Raw genomic sequence first — 23,049 nt, 5'->3', positions numbered from 1 at the left:
GCAGCGTATTGCTGAATATGTATCGGTGGGCTGCTGTTGACTTGAAAAATTGCTAACGGCTGTACGGTCATCCATCAGTGTATGGACAGGAATGGATATTTGCAACGCTGCTTTTTGTTGCAATTGCTGTTTAAAGCTTAGAGACATCCGGTTAAGCGGGAGACTCAGCCAGCTATTACATTATTACATGTAGTCCACATAAACATGAGCAGGATCAGCTAATATAACTCCAGGTTTCGCACCATTTATGGCTTAAGACTTTCAGCTCCATGTTTCCAAGTAATAAAGAGAGGGAAATTTATATAAGACTCAAGTAATGGTAGATTGATGCACCAAGATTGGTTCTAATGGTTACAGAACATAGCACTTGCCTGCTGAAATGGCGGCATGGCTTGCAAAGGCACACCAACTATCAGTCTTGCTGGAAAACATACATTTCACATAACTGAATCAAGGCCAGGGTTTCTCAGAATCACAGAATACTTGAATTGGTTTTCTTAAGGTGTTTAAAAACATATGGGACAGCATATAGCAGATATCTCAAACTACTTGTTAACCTTAATTCAAATTAAGCACAGCAATTCCTATCAAACGCAAAAGCATATTACTCCTCAAACTGTGGGAAGCAAAGTAAATATTTCACTTGAGCAACTGTGGCGGCAGCTTTCTTAGTACTTTAGTCATATAAAATTTATAAAAATCACACAGCTACTTTCCCACCGAGCAGAAGGGTCTGCAAAACTGGCAAAACAGCACTGTGGGTAAGCAGAAAAAATGACTACTGATCCATAAAGGGAATTTACGAGTTGGTCCTACAAGGGAACAAGAACAAGTGTTTTCTCCTCCTATACACGTGGGGAGTTTTATTTTTCTTTTACTGTAGGGAAGTGCCACTTGGAAATGGACTGTCCATCCCTGAAACACAAAATTCAGGACATTTTCTCAAGGTTTCTTTCATCTTTTTTTCTTCTTCTCCCCCCTCACCCTGTTGTGCTCTATTTTGGGTCACTTAAACCATAGACTTTGATGGAGGGCATCCTTCTCCTTTGAATTTATAAATCAAAATATATTCTCCAGTGGGTATCTGGAGGAATAATTTGCCCCCTAACACTCTTCAATCTTTATGGCTGACACATTCAAGGATGCTTAACTCCCACAAGGGGAAAAAAAAAACCAAAAACAAAAACCCAGCACATTAATCTTCAAAAATACGTCCTTACCTGCCTTCTGAAAATGAAAATGGATGTTCTTTTAGAAATTATCTCTGAGTTTTGCTTTAAACCCTGAGGATAATGCACTTTTCAGAAACAATTTTGAATCTGAGAATTTTATAAATAAAAATACACTGGCATATAAGTACAAATCCTGCATGGTACTAAGTATTTCCTTGAAGGCATGAGGCACTCGGCTTCCCTCAGCAGATGTCAATAGAAATCAAAAGCACTCAGCAGCTTGCTGGATGTAATCCATGGGATTCCTACATACACTTTTTCTGCATACTGGAGAGAATGACTTTTTTACTTGATGCTTTTATAGATGATACTACACTATGGAAATAGCTCCAAAGCACACAGAGTCACCCATCTGTGCAACATCACCACCCCACCCCCACCCCCACCCCACCCCCATTCAACTACTACCAAGGTTAAAAAAATAAAATAGCTAGGTTGGGGATGTGAATGCAGACATGCAACTCAAAGAAAAGACCTAAAATGACCTTTCTGATTCTAGATAGTGCAAGAAACAAAACAACCCTGAAGAGGGAGTGTTGCCTTTTACATCACATATTACTTCTGGTGCTTTATGCACAGAAGACCTTTGGAATAGCCTTTGAAGGAGAGGACACCTAACACACCAGGGAGCATTCCCGTCTCCATACTATCAGTTTAGCAAGAGACCTGGTAAATGCTATTCACAGAAAAAAATGTTTTGAAGGCCTGTAGGAATTTAACAAAATTATCTTGATTTTGAGCTGATCCTGTAGAGCTAAAAACAAACAGATGAACAATTGAGGTTCACCAGAAACAAGTTAATTCTTTCCTTTTCCCTTTCTTTTAAATTTTCCTTGATTTTAAAAGTGTCTACTTAGAATTTACTTTTAACTCTAAAGTATTACCATAAAAAATATTTTTATTTTCATCTCCTAAAAATTTTTAACCTAGATGTTTACTCATGCATGTGAACATTCTCCCACATATATTTACTTGGATATAAAAACTGAGCTCTCCAGATGGTCTTTTTTTTGTTTTTTTAACTTTAGGGTAAATACCTGTATTTTCATTCTTTGCACTGAAATAAGAATTTCTGAGGCTATGCCTTAGCAACTCTTCTGAACATGCTGAAGCATGGAAAAATAGCATGGACTATACAATATGGGTTTAATCTGCCAGATACTTTGTATCTCCAAATCTCAGTATCTCCCATTGGGCAGTACCCTCGGCTCCCTCTGATGCACAAACATGAAATAAATTATACTTAAGACTTAAAAAGGACCCAAATCAAAATATAAGCTCAAACAATTTATACTCTTTTAAATATGTTAAATGAAATGGAAAGTTTCCGAAAAGCATCAAGATCCGAGCAATAGTAAAACTTACTAAAAGAGATGGAAAATATGAGTAATTTTAATCAGTGTTTTAACATGCTTTAGAAGAGTTTATATCACCCTCTGGTGCATATGATTGATGAGACATAGTTTTCTCTTTTCTCTGTGTCCACGCTAGAGAAATTTTTACTTTAGTTCAGCTTCTTAATTGGTGTCTAGGACTAATGCAGTTTTAATCAGCACACTTACAAGGAACAACCACGAAAAACCACTTTTGACTCTACTCACTTTTAAGATTCAAATAGAAAATAAACAGAGTTAGCAGAAGACAGAAAAATCACAGGCAGTTGACCCAGTTTAGAGTTTAAGTAAAATCTAGGAGAAGCCGCAGGTCTGGATTGGCAGCCGTGGATAATCAGATTCACCCAGACCAGTTTCTGGAGCTGTGGAATTCCCCAGCAGAAATGCATCTCCCCTGCCGCCCCTGTACGGTGTGCACCTTCAGCAGCTGCACCCACTTACTTGCAAATACTGCTGACTCAAATCCCAGTCATAAAAAGGATCAGCTGAGTTGCTCAATATTTATTCTCTTTTCCAAGCAATGGAAAACATTATGAAAAATCTTGCTGCTCCTGACGCATGTCTGCTATAACACACTCTCCAATGAGACACCAACAAAAGAAGGGTAAGACCTGAGGAGGTAAAAGCATCCGCCCTTTTCACAGATACTGTTTCATGCGGTCTTTGCCCAACCATCACTTTTTTGTCCTCTGATGTCACACATGTATTAGCAAGGCTTTCAGGGGAAAGATCACTTCTTTGTCCCGTGTTTCTACAACGCACCTCCATAGGAGATAGTGATAATAGCCAAAATGTTTAAGACCTAAAAAGGCTCACCAGGAAAATAAAACAATAACATCCTTATATCAGCTGATACCCTACAGAGGAGTGCCAAATAGTACACTCCCCCTGCCCACCACCTTTCCAGCATCCTGATAATCACTTCTTCAAGCCTGGTGATATGCAGACACCATATTCCCCAAGCAGTAGCCAGAGAGCCATTTCCTCCTCAGCTGTTACTCCCATCTCTCTCCACCCGAGGCAGACAGTTCTTTTACCATAGTTCAATTTCATGAGCTACACAGAAATCCATGTTATTTATATAGTATCAGGATTATGTTGGTACCCAGAATTGTTCATAATAGGACCATTAGGCTGCTCATCCCTAAAAGCCAATACTACAGTTAAAAACAGAAGTTATACATCTTTGACCATGAATGGCTAACTCCACAGATCTAAAAAAGGAGGCATGACTACCAGTTTCTACACAAGATGTACATAAGCAGGAGAGGGGAGAAGAGGCTGAACCCACGAAGATGACAGAGAACACTTCTTATGAAGAAATGGAAAACATGCTTTTTCCTACACCTTTCACCTGACAAGAAAATATTAGGCTGGACTTTTAACTGCAGATAATGATTGGATTTAGTGTTAAAATTTTACATAGCCCTATATTTTGGCTTATAAAACATACAGCATTTTTAGCAACAACAAGAATTTGCAGTTTCAACGAGACTACAGCTTGCCATGTCACCTTTAAAGCAAAGGTATTGAATCTACTATTACTAAAAATCATGAGGAATTCAGATCTTGCTTTCAGGATATACTATCCAGCTGTAATACCAGTTCGATTGAGGCCAGGGTTCTTGTATGGAGACAGCATCATTATTTCATGAATCACCAGTGACCTTTGGGAGATACTAGGAAAAGCAGGCATGTTCATTCCCTTCCATTGATTTTCTAATTTTGAGTAAATTGGTTTAATCTGGGGAACAGTTATCTGCTAGGAATAAAAATACCTTAACTGACTTTAAAAAAACAGTATAAAGCTTTTGAACCAAAACAATTAATTTAGAAGGGAAACTTGAGGTAAAAAGGCAGCAATTATGTAAGTCTTGGGCACGATTCTGTGGCCAGCCACACAAGTGTGAAAGGACTGGAATCTCTCTAAACTTGACAGACAGATCCTACATGCCCGGACCTTACTTTTACTGCACTGTCTGTCTGGAATATGTGTCTGGTTTACCCGTTAAACACCTGCTGTTGGAAAAGCCTGCAGGAAAATTACTGACCTGACATGGGAAGTGGTATGGGTATCATTTTCATCTGGTTAAAATGAGAAATAGCGTGCTGAATATTGACAGTCCTCAATCTAACCAGCTTAGAAGATAAGTTCAGTAAATTAGCATGTACCTGAAACAGCCTGCAAGAAAAGAACTCGGTCGTCTCCACAAACCTAAGAGTACACAGGGCTACATAACTGGTAGGAAAATGGTGATTTATAGATTGACTAACTGCTCAGGGTCAACACTGTATTGGTGCCCAGATCTCATTTATTCTGATAACTAAACCTTTGTCTTAACCGATTGGCTCTGCTTTATAATCTTCTGGATGTGAAATGATCATACCTAAGCTTTCTTTGCTATCAATTTACACTCTTATAATGTTTATGACCTATAATAAACATAGATTTTGGCACTATGGTAATTCACCTTAAAGCCACACGCAGACTACCTTTACTATTCCTTTTTTGCGTTTTCATTTTTGCCTAGGGGGTACAAATTCGATTAGTCTATTAAGTCCACTCAATAAAAAGAAAATTCTAGAAAAGGATTTAAGGCACCAAACTGTAACAATCACATAGCAAGCTATATATACAATTAGGTTTGTGGTTTGGGTTTTTTTACTTCCAAAGAGTCATTTGGTAACCCTAAATTTAATTCCACTTATTCCTAAGATCTTTGCTCTTGCCAGTCCAAAACACTAAACATCTTGTCCAGAAATTATGAACTACAAAATTTATAAATATTGATCAGAGAATATAACTTCTTAAGCACAAATAAGAAATAAACAAAACTCTTGAAAAGACTCCTCAAAGTTGAACATCTGAACCCCCATTGCTGCAATATTCTGAACCTCTTTTCAAGCCACAGAAGAAGATTATAGACATAAACGTTAAAATATCAGACTAGCAACAGGAAAACATTCACTTACCTCACGATCCAACAGTACAGGTGACACCACTGTAACAATATCTCCCTTTTCTGGGTCAATGTAGAACATATTTGGAGATGGTTTGGTAGGCGTCTGTTTGAGGATGTGATACCGCAGAAGAGCATTGTCTGTGCTAGAGTCATCAGCATCGAATGCAGTCATACGCATCACAGTCGTACCTGAGAGAGAGGTAGACACACAGCAGGATGCAGTTAGCAACAACGTGTAAAATTATATTGCCTTCAAGTGTGAGAACCAGGTGGGCACAATATATAATTATCTCATCAAGACCACTAAGTAGTTTCACCTGATACTTATTTTGTGCTTTTAATTTTACTTGCTACTGAGCCAGCAACAAAAGACCAGTGTTTCTGGTTTGCAGCAGACCTATAACTCTGTAAGTTCCCCACGTTTGTATGCCATCAGACTAATTACATTTCACTAAGTGAACTACAGGTGTATCTTTTTCACTTTAAATTCTACGGTACATTTATGATGAAGATGACCATGCTGAAGGAAAAGTCTATCTTCACTTTAGTCTTGCACAGTTTCAGAATTGGTTTGACATTATAATTTCTGTCAGTAAGGAATTTTGTAATTATTAAAGCCTACATTATTATAATTGCAATTTGTACAAGTTTATGGGCTTACTGTATCAGTGTCAATAAAACAAAAAAACCCCAACCAAACACGCCTCTATTGCCATGCTGTCCTTCAAGTGATGAAGATTGCTTTTAACATTAAAATCCTAAAGCATACAGTTCTGCTACACAGTGCAATATGGTAAACACTTGACTGCACAGATTCCTACAGAATCTGTGTACGGAGGAAAAACGTTACTCTTCTATATCATAATTAATACAGGAGGACTGAGATGCTGCCAATTCTGTACTTAGCTACTGGAACACATACTCCTGCATTGCAGGATCAAGTCTTTTCCTCTCCCTTAGACAGGCTGACATAGCCTACAAAATTCGGTCATAGCGTTCTTTTATTTGCTTTCTACTGCACTTTAAGAATGGGAGAAAAGAAGTATGTAAAGGTGAACAGTAAAGTTCACCTGGGCTGAACCATGAGATATTCACCCCTAGATCATTGTGATTTCTTAATCCATTCGTTTATAGGTATAAATGCAAGCATTATTAAAAAAAAATATTGAAAAGGAATATATCAGCACACCAAAACAAAAGTATTTCTGATAATACTGACCTGAAGAAAGAGTAAAATCCTACCAAATAACAAAATAACCAAGTAACCAAATAACAAATCAATAAACTAATTTCAATGGTGAACCAAAGTTAAGTAACAAATTAATGCAAAAGATATTTGCAAACTTGATACAAATAAGGAATCTAGAAAAGCATCCGTTCTTTTGCCTAAAAATCCCAACTGAAATAATGTATCAAACTCCATCAACTATACAATTTACATTTAAGTAGATTAGCACTGAAACCATATTATCTAACGTGTGAACCACAACGTCAAAGTTAGTTATAATTCTTTATTAGAGATTAATTCTTATGTGGTGGCTAACAACTACTTTACCCTCATAGACTTTCAAATAAAAGTATTATTTTAAAATATCATGATGAAAAACATTTCAAATTAGACATTCTCATTGCTTAACATGTCTGTAAGACCTTATAATCTGTTCTCAGTATCTGTATAGACTTTTGTGGCGAAAAAACTACAAGTGATTAAAACCTTCTGGTCAGACAAGGTCTAAGACAGTACATCACAAGTGCCTGCAAAACAAATATATATCATTCAGGTGCAATGCTAAACAGCGAGTCTATATTCTTTGTGAAGGTCTTGAAGCACAGAGCACTTAAAAATCAAAACAAAAAAATAAAATAAAAATGAAATATTGTGATGAAAGTTCAAACAAACCCAGCTTCATTTATAGGCTGACATAACAACTGCCTTGTTCACTGTTAAACAAACACAACTGGGTTGTTTAGATATGTTTCTCCTTTTTTTTTTTTTTTTTTTTTCCCCTGCACTTCCCAGAGTACAAAGTATCGCCTCTTGTTGTAGTGACCTTGAATATAAGCGCTCAAAGGTTTTTCTTCATTGCTACTTCAGGCAGAGTTACCCCCTTGAGAAAAATAACAGAGATCTGACAACATGTTGGTTTTATTCACCAATGATTAGAGGTCAGACAGCTCAAAAAGAAGCTTTACCGCTGGATACCATGCGGTGTTTTCCAATATTACAAGATGATTCTAGGCCTGATATTTTTTCCTTTGTTTGAGACTTCCTCTGAAGAAAAAAAGAGCAGCTTTCTGTTTCGAAGAATGAAGATTCACCCACCCTCTTTTCACAAGTACAACACATTGTGCTATTTTTTAGATATTTATCACATTTTGAGAAGTTTATTTATGTTCACATTGGATAACGTGTTTCACAAACATCTCCTAAATCACAAGACTTCAGTGAGATAAAGAAGAATTAAGGCAAATCTTCAAGGGAATACCTGAGTTAAAGTGAAACTGAATGGGTTTCAGCACGCAACTCTTTCCTGAAAAATGCAATTTACTAAGATGCTATACTCAAGTACATTAGATTATATTTTTAATGAATATACAGTTGCTACTATTATTAATCTATTAGATGAGTTGATGCTCAGCAGAGGTTTAGAAACTGATTAAAATATATGCTTAGGTAGAAATCCTATTGCCCCAGACAGTTCTACTGAAATATTTCTGATGCTAAGACTGTGGAAGGCACATGTAGGTTTGAAGATCTAATGTAAATCCCCAAATCTCTAGTACACTGGCATAAAACTGGCTTAATACAATGGCTGAGTCTGATGCTGGTTTGCCAGCTGCAGTTCTTTAACCTTTCAACTCCATGGACATTAACTTGTTCTGTGCAATCATTCCTTTGGTGCATACAGATAAGAAATTCCAGCAACACAGAAGAGCAGAATGTTAACATTTGTTTTGCATAGAAATGATAGCTTCAGGAGGAAAGCTGTACAGAAATAGATCTATTTCTTTCTATGTTGCTTCTGTCAAAAGTTTTGTGATGCTGGTTTCTAGGTACCATCAGAGTCTCATTTACATTTAAGTAAAAGTTATTCTATTCTCACAAGTTAATATAACATGTAAAAATGCACATAAAATGGGGTTGTCTTTAGATGTCATTATGCATTAGTACAGTCCGAGGTTGTACCTGTTTTCTGTTCATGAACACCAATACAGAAACCTACATCTCTCTAACCATCACCTATACGCTCACACCACCGCAGCCAGCGGAGCTGGAATACTGCAGGGAAAGGGAGCCCTTGCACTGATCTGAAGGTTGGTGCTAGGCTTCAGCAGCCGTGCTGACGAGGGTTTGTCCCCCAAACATATCCTTTCCTCTCTTGCACTCACAAGCAAGCTCACAAACTAACCAGAGTTCAATGCTGTCTGTTCATTTCAAAGCACAGTGGTGCCTAATTACATTCTACTTCATTAAAACAAAACAAACAAACCCCACACACGTACAACAAGCTAGAATGGGCTAGTATTTGTGGTTGATGCCTCAAAAATCACAACCACTTTAAATCAGCAGCTAAAATATATTCCAGTGACCTTTTGGAGAAGTCTGATAGCTATATTTCCAGGGAAAAACATTCCTGTCCTAGCTGAGGTGTTCACATAGAGAACACACATGACTCTACATTTGGAACTGGACCACCATAAGAGATAATGTTTACAGAGTTCTTTTTCCTAAAAATATAGTGACACATATTTTCATTTTAAAAGGCTCTACAGCATACATCCAAGTCCAAAAGAGTTTAATTCAAGATGCACACTTCCTCAGTGTTACTCCTTCATCATAAAGTTTTATTCTTCATAAAAGATTCATTTCCCCAGACCCATAAACTGACTACTTCTAATTCAGTGTCATTTTATAAATACTTCCATTCCTGGCATCAATCAAATGCAGCTGGCTTTCAAACCACAAAACAACAGCTTTCTACATTATCATGTTAAACAATATATATTAACTTATCAAGCTAGAGGAAGAAATGTCTGCAAAATCAGCAACTTTACAGTTCTGCCAATGATGCACAGAGACTGATTGAGGCAGTCTCTCTCAGTAAAGGTATAGTTATGCCTTGGTGTATTTCAATATTCATGGTTTGTCACACCTTCTGGGCAGTTTTGTTATTACCATAATCACTCAAAACCTCTACTTGCACCTCCCAGAGCTCCTCATTGATCGGACATATATCCCAGTAGCCAGGTCATTGCTCCAGAGGCTGCAGCTATCAATCTGTTGTTTGCTCATTTGGCCTGGAAGTCGGCTTGGAAATATTGGCAAAAAACTCCCCTTAGGCATTAAGAAGTAAAACACAATGCTTGCACAATTTTGTGGTGATTGGAGCAGATGGTTTCTTGGGAAAAAAGCTTGTTGGCATTTTGTTATTTACCTCTTAATAACCTTTCCATTTCCTTTTTTTTTTTTTTTTTTTCCTTTTAGGTGCATTTTTTTTTTTTGTCAAGATGCCAAAAGAACCCTGGGAACAGTTCAGCTCATGGATGAGATTACTACTAACCACCTATGCTTTCTATTTATTTATTATAGTCAGCTGGTGGGTGTACAAAAAGGACTGGAATGTACTGGAAGGGAGGCCTATTTCCAGCTTAGTGAAATGTGAACAAGTGTCATAAGCCTACAAACTTAAGAGACAAATTTGAATACTAACATTAAAATATTATCCAGTTTAAGGACTGAATAGTTTTAACTTAATGAGTGCTCAAAAGCTTGATATTGGTTTTCTCATGTTATTTTCACTCTTTTTGTGAGTCTCAGCACATTAAATACTCTACGGAAATGGAAGGATCTACTTGCCTAATTAACTTGGATTGCTGTGTTTTATTTCCACCTTCTTCACAAGTTCAGATATACGTCTGTACACAGATAAAAATCAGTTGAACAATGGTATACTTTCAAAAAGTAAAGCTATTTCAACCCAAGGGAGCCAACAAAGAATGAAAAACAGGATGAAAAAGGAAGACATCAAGGTTACCTATAACTCCAGAACACATCACATTTATCACTACAGAAAAAAAAAAAAAGATATAAACTTTCAGAAAATGGAGCAAAGGAGAATACCCTCCTGTTATACTCATCATAACTAATTGCATGTTTGACTGTCATTTTGTACTTTAAAGACAATAAGCCCTAGGGAAGCAAAACAAATGTAATGTCTATAATGTTTCCAATCAAGTGCATTTGAATTGCAACTACAGTTATTAACTTATGTGTGTTATTAAAAACTTGAAGCCGTTGTTCAGTAGAGAAGATACTTAGTAAGAATTAAGTAGCTCAGGCTTTTAGCATATCTTATGTTTGTATAGGGCAGTAATTTTCTACCCTACAGGACATTTTCCATATCGTCTATTTAGATGTCTGGCAAATTCAGGATATGTGCATACTTTTTAAAATAGAGTTTAGACAGCACAGCTGATTAGTGTGCTGGGCATGCCATCTGAGCATGCAGTCAGCACGAGTGGAGAGATGCACTGGTGAACTGTCAGTTGTGGAATGAATAATCAACAAACTTCTGTTGATACACAAAAGAAATTTCAGTAATGTTAAGTAGAGAAGACGACTGTTAAGAATTGCTGCTATGTGTAAAGACTTAATGCAGTCAGAAAGCATATAAATCGAGTAGGAAATAATGGAACATTCCTAGTTGAACATTATGACAAAACTGTAAAGATGAATGGGCAGGTCAGCCTTTAGCAATACTAGCATTTAACCTTTTTTTTCCCCTGAGTAACACAGCCGTTTTGGTAGAATAAGTTATTCACTCCTGGGATTTTTTGAGAATGAGTTACATACAGTAGTGTCCCTAGCCGTACAGTCGGGTAGAGTGTCTCATGCCTGGAAATGATGTTAAGAACTTGCAGGTATCTGTTGCTCAAGGAGAGACATGGATACATGAAATGCCCATAAATGAATTTGTATTAGTTGAAGTTACGTGAAATAAATGCTACTTTGGTATATTGTGCTTTGTCTCTGGTGCTATGAATGCTTCTTTCTTCAGCATAAAATTTTTGGGTGAAAACACTGAAAATTGTCAGCCCCAACAAGGTTTCCCAAATCATGCATATATTATCAGTACATACCAGGTTATGAGATGTTGTGGTAGCATATACTTACGCTCTTCTTTGTGCAGATACAAGAAATTATGAAGCAAATAAAAAGAGCATTATTTATCCTTTCAGAATTCTAAGATCCCCATCACAAATCTTGCATTCTACAAAATATGAAATTTGTGGTCCCTGATTGGGATAACTTACATTTTAGACACCATGCAGTCTTCCCTTACACAAAAAAAAAATAATAAAAAAAAATAATTGCACGTAGTTTTTGCATTTGTCTGATAGACTACAGATAGTATGAGACTACAGACAGCATGAAACAGGCAGTTCCATGAGAAGTAAAATCAATGAAGTCTCATTTCTTTTCCTGTCTTTTACTGTCCAAAGGCTAGTGTCCTGGATGGATAAGATGATGATTTAGAGGGGCTAAAGTCAGTCATTCCCTTAGGAAGACCTTTCATAGGATCTTTTTCTCTTTTATTTTCATGAGTTGTATGAATTTAAGGTACCCCTTCAGACAACTTTATCCCTATGAGAAAATTAGTGGAAATAGAGTAGCAAGTTCAAAAGTTTTGAGGGACTGACTGCCCGACAGACGGGTAGAAACACATGCTAAAAGCTAACTTACTCAGATGGCTTCTTATTTTTATGTGCCAGTTTCTTTTCATCACGTATCTATATTAAAACTCAAAAATAAAAACTATTCCCAAGCAGTCAGTCCATCACAGGAAAGCAATATGCTGTTTTTTTCTGTATGCCAAGTGTACTACTTATTAAGTAAAAAAGTAACAACAGAAACCTTGATATGCAGTGACATAGCTATTAAAGGCTTTTACGTAAGAGGAAGAAGGGCTTGTTGGTGGAAATGTGTTCTTTTTCAAAGTACATGTCAAACTCCTCAACTTTTTAAAAAATATTAACTTTTCACCTTTAAAAATTAAAAGGGTTTAATATTTTAACACACAGGGTAGCTGAGACAGAAAGTGTTGTGGTGTGTTCCCGAACCAAGTTTATCCTTTCTTAAATGTGTACCTAAACCTCCAGACAACGGGAACAAGGGAAATAGGAGAGGAGAAGAATAGTGACTGCTCCCCACCAAATAATATCTACTACAATTCCATCTTCCATTAAACAGTTCCCCCAGTATTACTCAACATCATTGTTACCCCTTCAAGAAGCAAGCCTTCCTTGTTCAGACATGGGGAAGTCATCACACTTGTTCACTTACAGCCTCTTCAGATGGACTGGGAATTGCAAATTTAGTGAAAGAGGGCTTTGAACAATAGAGCTGTAGATGAAATGAAGACATCCTTCCTCCAGATATGAACAGGCTGCATATTTAAGCAAACCACCAAAGATTTTTTCTTAACTAGGATTCTGCTTGATTCCTGGATCCATAGTAAAAATGTCGCACTCTCATGTCTGCTTCCCTTTTGACCAGTGAAGTCTATTAAGACATGAATTACTTCTTGGATCATAACCATAAGCTATAAAAAGTCCCACTGTTCTAATATTCTAACTGCCAATTCATAACATAATCTTATATGTCAGATAACATAATTCATAAAGCAATATAACACATTCTCTTGAAGTAAATGGTTTAATGTAAATGATGATATGCATTGAACATCTCACAGCAGGCGAATATGACAGAATGGTGATTTATGTGTGAAGGAATAGCTATTCAACATACAAAAAGTAAGATTCAGTCCTAAGCACACTCAGAAGACAGTCAGGCTAGCACTAGAAGTCAATCAAAAAAATCACAGGAAATAAAGACTAGATGAGACATTACAACATCATTAAAACGAACCCCCTAATAACAATGCAGGACCATTCTGAAAAGATAGAGAACAATACTGGCCTCGTTTCTGAAAACCTCAAATGGAGAAATTTCCATAATCCCTATGTAACTTATCACCACGACAAGTGCATTTGGCACACACCTGCCAGAAGCTAGCTCAAATCCTAAGAGGAGGCAGGTCAATGCCTGAAATAGCCAGTCAAACGCTAGACCATCACTGCACCAGTGGAGATGGAGGATGCTGAGCTCTTTCCTCACCTTTCACAAAACCAGAATAAAAAGTCTGAGACTCAACACCTCTTGCCTAGTGACTTGCTCATGCACTCAGCACTTTGATCTGAACTGTTTGACAGCCGAAACACTTTGGCAGAGATGCTTACAACTCACATGACTCACCATGCTGTTTTCCCAGTTCCCATGTAAAATTGGAATAGCCTGCAATCATTCAAATTTGATTTCAGGCGCATGCAAGCTGTTTAAATGCAGATGCAGACTTTATAGTCAAGAACATCCAAGCAGAAAGCTTACTAAAATATATATATTCTGCACTTATATCTGTTTTATAATCCAAATATTTTCTTTTAGCTTTTCTCTACCTTTTATTTAATAGTTTCCCATTCTTCTACTCTTCCCTGTTTATCTGTGTGGTATAATTTTGGCCAGAGCAATGCAAATTCCTAATATACAGCAATTTTTAAATAATACAAATATATAAAGCCTGATGTGAATTTCATATCCAGAAATAGCCATAAGTAATTACCTTTTGAATGTAGCAGAAAGCTTTCCCTGAACCTCAAGACAGAAAATAAACCAGACAAAATCAGATTAATCATTTCACTTTCTCCCAAAAAATAAGTTAATAACCAGTTTCTCCTAGCCTTTAAGCAGGGAGGCATTTTTAATCAAGATAAATGAAGAAAACAAAACACATCTCAGAGGCTTCACTTAAGCTAGTAAAAAAGGATTGTCAATTATTTGCATTCTGAACTTCTGGGAGAGAACGGGCTGTCTTTCAGTTCAAAGCCACTTTCACCTTGTCTCCATCCAGCCTTGTCAAGAAGAGTTAGCAATGTGAAAACGTGCAGGAATGGCAACAAGAGCAAGTACCGACTCTTCTCTTAGCCTTTATATTAAACAAAACATAGCTAAACATTGGGAACCTAGCTCACATTCAGCTATCCATTAAGCCATGAAAGCCTCTGAATTCAAAGACCTAGCAGCATGCACCAGCCCTCGGAGCCAGGTGAGCACCCTAGCTGTATTCCAGACAGCAATGCTTTCTTCAGCATCCATGTCCTCTGGAAAGGAAACTTAGGTGCACTGGTAGAGACAAAGCTGCCGTGTATTTTAATAGGTCCACCAATACGGACTAGTGGAGAACCTGGGCTGTGAGGGCATACCTTAGCTGAGAAAGAATTACGGTAACGCTTCAGACTGTTATTCTGTTATTATTTTTTAATGGTGAAATCCCACATCAGTAGTGGTTACAACACAGAGGTGTTTCTCAGTCATATTTTCTTTTTAAGCTAGGACTGTCTGTAAGGCAGAAGTGAAACTAGTTTAAAATTCATGGAAAGAGATCAGTGCCAACTGTAGGCTTTAAATCAGTAGTGTATTAAAATCTAGTAACACGTTGAGAATGAAAAGGAAATGAGAATATTTTTCCTTTCATTCGAACAACAAATTATTTCAAAATGAAAAATAAAAGCAATGCAATTATTGACAGTAAGTGTCTGCTTTTGTTTTTGTGGGTTTTTTTTTAATATGTGAAAATACAGTCTGTGTGGAATGGGTAATAAGAAACCTTGCATTAGGACTTGTTCAAGAGCAACAACACAACTGAGAGATTTTTCTATGAAGGTGGTGTTTTCACAGATTTCAATAGTCTCTTGATCAGGGCCACGCTTCATAAATGGAAGATCTCATTCTTTAAATTAATTACTTTTGTAAAGAAACTGACTGGCTTAAAAACATCTTATAAGAAAGCAAATATACTTCCCTTTCACAGTGGGCTTTAATCAAGAATATGTCATTACTTTACAGAAATCACTTTGGACTATTCTTCTCTGTCCAAGTAAGGCACACTGGCATGTTTCATGATTAAACTGTAATAATATTACATTTTAATAAGATCTCTCAGTGCAAGGTCAATCTTCCCTGATTGGAAATACTTTTTGAGACAGTGGGCCAGAATTTCTGTTGATCTAAATCAGCCCAGCACTACTAAAGCAAAGATTTATATTAGGTGAGGCTATGGAATACAGGAATGACCTTGAAGCTCTATATCAGGTATACACAGCATTACACTACCTTTATTCCCTCTTTACCTTCCTAATTTCTCACTTCACTATAAGTGAAATGAAAAGAGAAAAGTAAAAGGACAATCTGTGCCTTTTTGCGCCTCTCCTGTATTAGAGCCTTATATAAGTTGCTGGTACAAGAAATAAAAGTACTGATTTTTTTCACCTAGATCTATATGATAATGATAATACACCAACATACACTTCATCAGTAACTGCACCTCAAAAGTCTTTATCCTTTGCCTCTAACCAATATGAACTGGTTGTGCATTAATCTCATGTTAAAAGGTAGGGATATAATTGGAACACCCATCCTTGTTATCCATGCATCTGTCACTGATTCTCATCATCTACGTCAATCCAAAATTAATCCATATAAACCAAGAGTGCTTCAATATTATAAAAGTGGCGCTAATGAAAGAAGAATCAGACCTCATAACGAGAAAGTAGATCTTCCTCCATAGTTTCTAGCTTCATCTGTAGAACCAGAGCACACACTTATTCTAATGTACCATTTCATCTTTGTATTGATCTCATAGTCAAGCCCTAGCCATTTGATCTATTAAACATCTGAAAGTTTTTGTCTGAAGGATAAGTGTTTCCATCTTAATACAGGATCTTTTTAGGTAAGTTTTGGTTTTCTTTCCCCCCTCCCACAGATGAACTACTAGATAAATTATTTGGTTGGTCTTCCAGTGTTTGCTTTGTTGAAGTTATTAAAATTCATCCTGCCCAGACAATACTTCGTAATGAACTTCTTCACTGCTACATCAAATAAATGAATTGGACAACTATCCCCTGTTCTTAATCCAGAGAATTGCATTGCCCATCACACTTTTCCAGATAAATCAAAGGTGCACTAATCTCTGTTAAAATTACAAACAGAAGTGGAATATTTGATTGTAAGGTATCCAAGCTAGTATTGAAAAAAATCAGTACAGAAGGATCATAAGGCATGTCTTGGAAAGATATAATTTCCTTTAAAAAGCATTCATTCTTCCCCCATACATTCTTCTGAATGAAGTTCAATAGCTTCCTACAGTAAAAGGGTCCACAGTGAGGTAGGATAAACACCATCAGTTATTCTGGAAACCTACACTTTGAATTGGCCAGCCTTTAAATCAAATCCATAGCAACAGCTCATTCCCTAATAGCATTCTAGAATAACAGACAATGGAAAGTTTTTCAGCCATTTCTCCATCTTGAGACTGAAATATCTGCATATAGAAATCTTTGCAGTGCAACTCAGTATCCTCTTTACGGCTAAATTATATTTGAAAGCCATTGATAGCTGAATTTAATAAATGACTCAGATGCTGAAAGAGTATGGTCTATGATTTTAAAGCAGGTCTTTGAAACTACCTTATAAATCACAGGTTTCAAAAACTCTATCCATATACGTAACAAGAATACAGTTTGGAGTGTGTGGTATAAGTTTTCAATATGGGCCTTGGATATTATTTTCTGATTTAAGTCATTAATTAAGTCACTAAGTTCAGCAAGTTTAGGGTTAGTGTGATTAATTTCACTCAGTTACACCCTTTTCAGGGTCAGAGATATATAGTCTTTAAGTTTCTTAATAGTTACTAGAGAGGGACTGGCAATTTCGGATGCAGTTCATCCCATTATAAGCTAAACATTTTAAGAAAGGTGAGATGAAGAATCTTTAGAAGTGATTAATTCTGGAGGAAACCTCAGAAAAGGTATCAAACTCCCAGGCACTTAAAACAGGTGTTACCACTCCTATTAATTCTGCCCATCACTACACATGTGGAAAAGAGGGTTAGAATGAAATTATTCTCTTGTATTTTTGTTCTAGTATCACACCCCCCAAAAAAAATCCCTTTTTTTTTTTTCCCTATTTATGACTACTTATGGCTGAAGGGAAAGCATGCTTGTAGGAAGTGCATTACAGGCATGCCCCAGCCGTGCCGGACAGCTTTACAGTCTGCACTGATGCTTGACCCTTGGAAAGTGGAGGTCTGCAAGGATTAACAGCAGGCCTTGATAGCATTGTTCTTACTCTCTCAGGATTGATGCATCATATTAGGAAAGAGCCTTAAGCAACAAATCAAGTTATTTTAACTTTGTGTATAATTGATTTAGTATTGAAAGGGCTACATTATGTCCCTGCAGAGGAAATATGGGTATGGAAAAGGCTCTGTATGTCATAAAACATCTAAATATTGACTGTGGAACTCCTTAATGTAAAATTAATAATTAAACACAGAACAGCTCATGATATATCACTGTCAGTAATTGGATCCTTAGAGAACACAAGGATTTGCACAGCTGTGTGCAAATATAGTTATTGAGTCACAGGCCTGTTCAAGTACATTTACACATTTGCACATATTCATTTGAAGCCCGAAGAAAACAAGCATCAGTCAGCGCTATATTGTGTCAAAAAGGAAGACCCAGAGACAGATTTTAAATGGTGAAACACTTCTACCTTTCCACCAAGGCCTTTTACACAGCCTTCAACTTGAACACACTTAAAATTCGAGTGGGTCACATGGCTTGCAGTGAACGGATTTCAACCACTAAAACTTCCTAAATCACTGAGCCCTTTTTCCTTAACGTCTCTTTGCCACGTGTTGGCTGGCTGAGGACAAAAGTGGGTTTGTTCCTTCACTCTCCAAACTGACTGGCAGGGATCTAAATAAAGTCCATAAGCTATAAACAATACCTGAAGAGTGCTGATAAGCTCTCTCTCTGCCATGACTTTCATCGCTCCCTGATTTTGAAGCTGAGCTTCCCATCTTCGAGAACTTCATGTGAACCTGGCAACATGGTCTTTGGTGTGAAGATGGCTCAAGTGTGGGGCAGCTTGGAGTGCAAAGGAATGAAGCTGTATCTGTCTTTGGGTATCCATTTTGACCACTTCTTTCCTATTTTCCCATATTGTGGTGCTGTACTTAACTGGCTGAGTTCTAAACTGTAGGAAGGCAAATATATAGACTGTTTTCTGGGCTGAAGGCCACCAGAAATAGACATAGCGTTATACAGCCCACTAGTTCAGTCACCTCCGTACCTGTTCTTGCACAAAGTGGAAGGTCATTTCATGTCCCAAAACAAATATCGGTTTTCAGCTAGGACAATTTTATAGGCAAGGACATTAAATGTACACTAGTGGTTCAGTCCTATTGTATTCAATGACATATATCAGGCATATAAAGAATAACAGCTGAACTTTTTACTTCGTTTTTACTTTTCAAATTCGGGATTTCAATGAAATACAGTTTCTTGGGGAGAAGGTTGGTCTTGCCTGCATAAAGGATGCACTGAATGGAGCCAAAACAGGTGAACATCCATTCCACCCATCTTCTTGTCCTCTTAGAAGTAAATGGAAAAGCAAATGGGACTTGGAAGCAGACGTAAGTGGCCCTGTCTTGGGTTGCCTGTTGACTTTTGCCCTCACAATTTCCAGTGTTGAAAATGTCAATAGCAATATAACACTAAATTTAAAGTCAAATATATGCATAAAACTTCCCCCCTGCCGCCCCAGCTCTTTTGTAATTCTGAGCGGAGCCCTGGTGCAAGGCATACAGAAGAGTGACAATTTCAAAAGATATCAACCTTCAGGGTACAACGTCTAAGGGTTTGAGTGGCATTCTTCCATGCAAAACTTCAGTTAGAAAAATCAAGAAATATTTTACTTTACCCCTTGTGCTTCTGTGACTTACTAATTTGTTTTTCCACTAACTTCTATGAAATCCTACTTTCTATGGATGTGAGCTGTAAATCTCCCTGCTAGTCAATGAAGCCAAGGTCAGTACTGAGTCATAGCTTTTGTCTCCAAGATGTCTGCTAGTATCTTTTTCTTGAAACTACCATACACTTCAAAATTGGATGAGATCATCAGTATATTATTATGCATGATATTTATGTAAACTCAAGGGAAGAGGACCACACAATCCCTACTACAGCTGTATTTTAAATTCCTTGGCTTTTGGCAAGAGCAGTAACTTCCAAACACCACTAGCCCCAAACTAAACACCTGCTAAAGAGAAAAAAATAATAAAAGCACACACCCCCCCAAACTTATAAATTTGGATACCTATAAAATACAATTTTTTTATGTCTATCTACAGCAAATTACCCTTGACAGTTATAAATGAGCCACAATTATTTTTATCTATGGATTACATGTAAATTTAAAAAATTGTAGCTTAAATCATACATGCATGACTGATCTTGAAAGTCTAAGAGAAAATAGGTATTCCAACAAAATGTACCAATGTCAAATAAAGTTATTTTGTGTTTTTATTACATTACCAGAAACATGCATTAGATAGCTGCAAACTCTTTTGTTCAGGGAATTCACTTTGTGCTTCCTGCCCCACCCCCCAATGTAGTATTTTAAAGAGAGAACAGTTTGTAATTTCAATCACTTGCATGCAACTTATGAAATAAGCCATTGATACTAATCCCAGCAGCATTCTGTTAAGCATATTGTGCTTTCTATCCCTCTAACAAGCAGATCTGATAATGATCTTTGCACTGAATATATCTGTTGACACAGTGCAACTAAGAATTAGACCAAATGGATAATTTGCTAAAGCAAATAAAAACCAACATATTTTACATTTCCCAGTTACTCTGTAATGACACAGAATACTGATAAAGTTTAAAATCCAGAGAAAACCATCATGTATACTCATGCAAGCACTGACTTTCGAAACTACACAACTGGTGACAAATCGGTTATGTTGCCAAAAGCACAGAAATGCAGGTGCTAAGTCCCCAGCTTTTTGCATGGTGCTACGAGTGTAATGTTCTCAAAGAAATTAAGCTCTAAAGATATCAGGCATGCGATTTCTTTCCCTAGTTAATAAAATTCCATCTATATTAAAATATACATAAATACTTGCCCAAATAGAATATATTTAATAATACATATTAACATTTTGTAGAGAAACACTTACTTCTCTGTATTAAATACCAGGGATATATTGTGTCCTTGAAGTGATCATTGTGCTAAGTTATAGTTGAAACTTCTAGATGCATTCAGAGCTCTTGCTAAAAAATCCCAGACCAAAAAGTCTCCTCTAATGTTCCATATAGTTTTCACATTTAACAAATAAACAAGTTGCACATTACATTACTCCCGCTATAGCATGCCATTCTCTCAGTTTCATGTACCATGAAATACTGTGATCTACTAACCTGTTATTTTATTTGCTGGAATCAAACACAACAGCAAAAAATAAAACAGCAGTTTATAAACCTCCTTCAGTGAAAGTGGAGGCTCCCAAAAACGGGTCCTATGCAAACTGCACTGCAGGCTGACTCCTTCCACCAAGTTGCAGCTTTCTCAAGAATTAAGTGTCCCTCAGACTTGCAGTTCATAAAGAAAGTTGCTTTTGTTAATGAAAAATTACAATTACAAAATGGTTATTTTGATGGCAAGCGATAATGCTAGAGCATTTCTATCATTGACACTGACATTTTGCATAAAGCAAGTTTTTTCATTCAGCATAAAGCAGTTGCTAGCTGAATAACTGAGCTGCCTATATATCCAACTGGAACAGGCACCCTGGTGCCTGCAACACAGTCCAAGCCAAAATTCTCTTCCCCTGCCCCCACCTTGGCTGGGAATCTGCTGGTGGTGCTGGGGCAGGAAGCAAGATAGTTTTGAAGAAGCAACATTCACACCTGGGTTCTCTACTAAATAAAGTGAAAAAAAACGCTGCCATTTTCTGCTTAGACTTTGTCCATAAATCAGTTCATTCTTTTGCAAAATTAAGAGGTTGTAGAAGCTGCAGAAAAGCACCATTGAAGTTTTTATTTCAGTTTAGCACTCAACGCTAGTTCATAATATCATTCAGCTGCATCCCACTTGCTAAAACAACCTAGTTATGCTAATTTCAGAGGCATTTTGTCACATTTACATGTCAAAAATAAATTTATATATGTTCTGTTGGCATATCAGTTATGGTATCTACTGTGTATACTGCTGGCGCTCCACATACAGGCACTTCCTTCTGCTTCACAGCAATAACCTTCCCGTGTACAGGAAAAAAGTTATACCATGAATAGTTCAACATACACGTACAGCTTGTCTCGAAAACTTTTATTTTTACACTAATGCTTTGTTCACCATTATGCCAAGGTCTGGGCACTGTAAAAAAATGCATCTGAGCTGTTTTATGTAGGACATCATGAAGGCATTGCTTCATCAGAATTTGAATGGAAATGCTATGAAATGGTACCACTGCATAGTAGTTGGAAAGCAATTAGCAACAAGTAAATAAGAATTTTTTTAATTCTTTAGTTGTGTGCATGTTTCTGAAGCAGGAGATCTATGTACACATCTACAAATTAGATTATAAATTAGGCATGCTACAGATGTTTATAAGCCATAATTAAAATCAATCCAGTGACCCTCAATTAAACATTTATGAAAGATTTTTTCAAAACCGGTTAACCATTTATAAGGCACTTATAAAGAAGCAGAGTATAAATGATGACTTTCAGTTTTCCACGCAAACTTTTTAAAGTACTTTCATTTTGTCTTCTGTCCTAGTTACTGCATGTGGAGACACTGTGCTACTGGTTATGTGGTAATTTCTTGCAAGTTTTGACTTTGTAGTATTGGAATGACAGTACGAATAATAGTACAGGAGTGTTACAGGCTCATAACAGCAAATGAGTGCTTCAAGAACTGTCAGTGCATACATTCTTTAAAACTGGAACCTATTTAAATGTATTGCTCTGAAGCAAAGAGATATATTTTAATATATATACAATTATAACTGGCTATGTGTTTTTCTTTGACATAATTCCATTTTGAATAGTACTATTTAAATATGTAATGCCATTAATTTTGTATATTATATACACACACATATATCCTTGGTATAACATACACACAATAGATGTATAGATATAGGGAAAGGTAATAAATAAATACATTTTAATGAAGTTACTTTTAGTTTATATCAGTGCAGATGACTTTCAGACTCAGGTTCTTTTTATTGACATTTTCATCTGCTGAATTACCCACATTGATTTGGCTTGACTTAAATAATACTAAAAGAATCCCTCGTGAAATAAGCAGCTTAGCCTCACCCTTAGCTGCTGCAGCCAATGTCCTTCTCACATGCCCTGCTTCCTGTGCATCTCTAAGATGCTCAACAGCTAACTGCTCCCATAAACACCTGCAGCTCTAGAAAAGAAGGTACCTACCCCAGTGCTCATTCTTCCTACAAAGTGTAGTATGCTTCCTTTTGTGGT

The 23,049-nt window shown here is 36.8% G+C and overlaps 1 protein-coding gene across 2 annotated transcripts in view; it reads right to left on the bottom strand.

The window, feature by feature from the left end:
- The window catches only part of CDH13 (cadherin 13), a 508,729-nt gene that overhangs the window by 149,077 nt on the left and 336,603 nt on the right, over positions 1-23,049 (bottom strand). For both annotated transcript variants that reach the window (XM_005432359.3, XM_027803288.2), the window contains exon 7: positions 5,600-5,778. In XM_005432359.3, the coding sequence (XP_005432416.1) occupies positions 5,600-5,778 (179 nt within the window). The remainder of the gene's footprint in view (positions 1-5,599; positions 5,779-23,049) is intronic.

The sequence above is a fragment of the Falco cherrug genome, chromosome 14 (genome assembly GCF_023634085.1).
Source record: "Falco cherrug isolate bFalChe1 chromosome 14, bFalChe1.pri, whole genome shotgun sequence".
Classification (NCBI taxonomy): domain Eukaryota; kingdom Metazoa; phylum Chordata; class Aves; order Falconiformes; family Falconidae; genus Falco; species Falco cherrug.
This window is presented reverse-complemented; position numbering and strand designations above follow the sequence as displayed.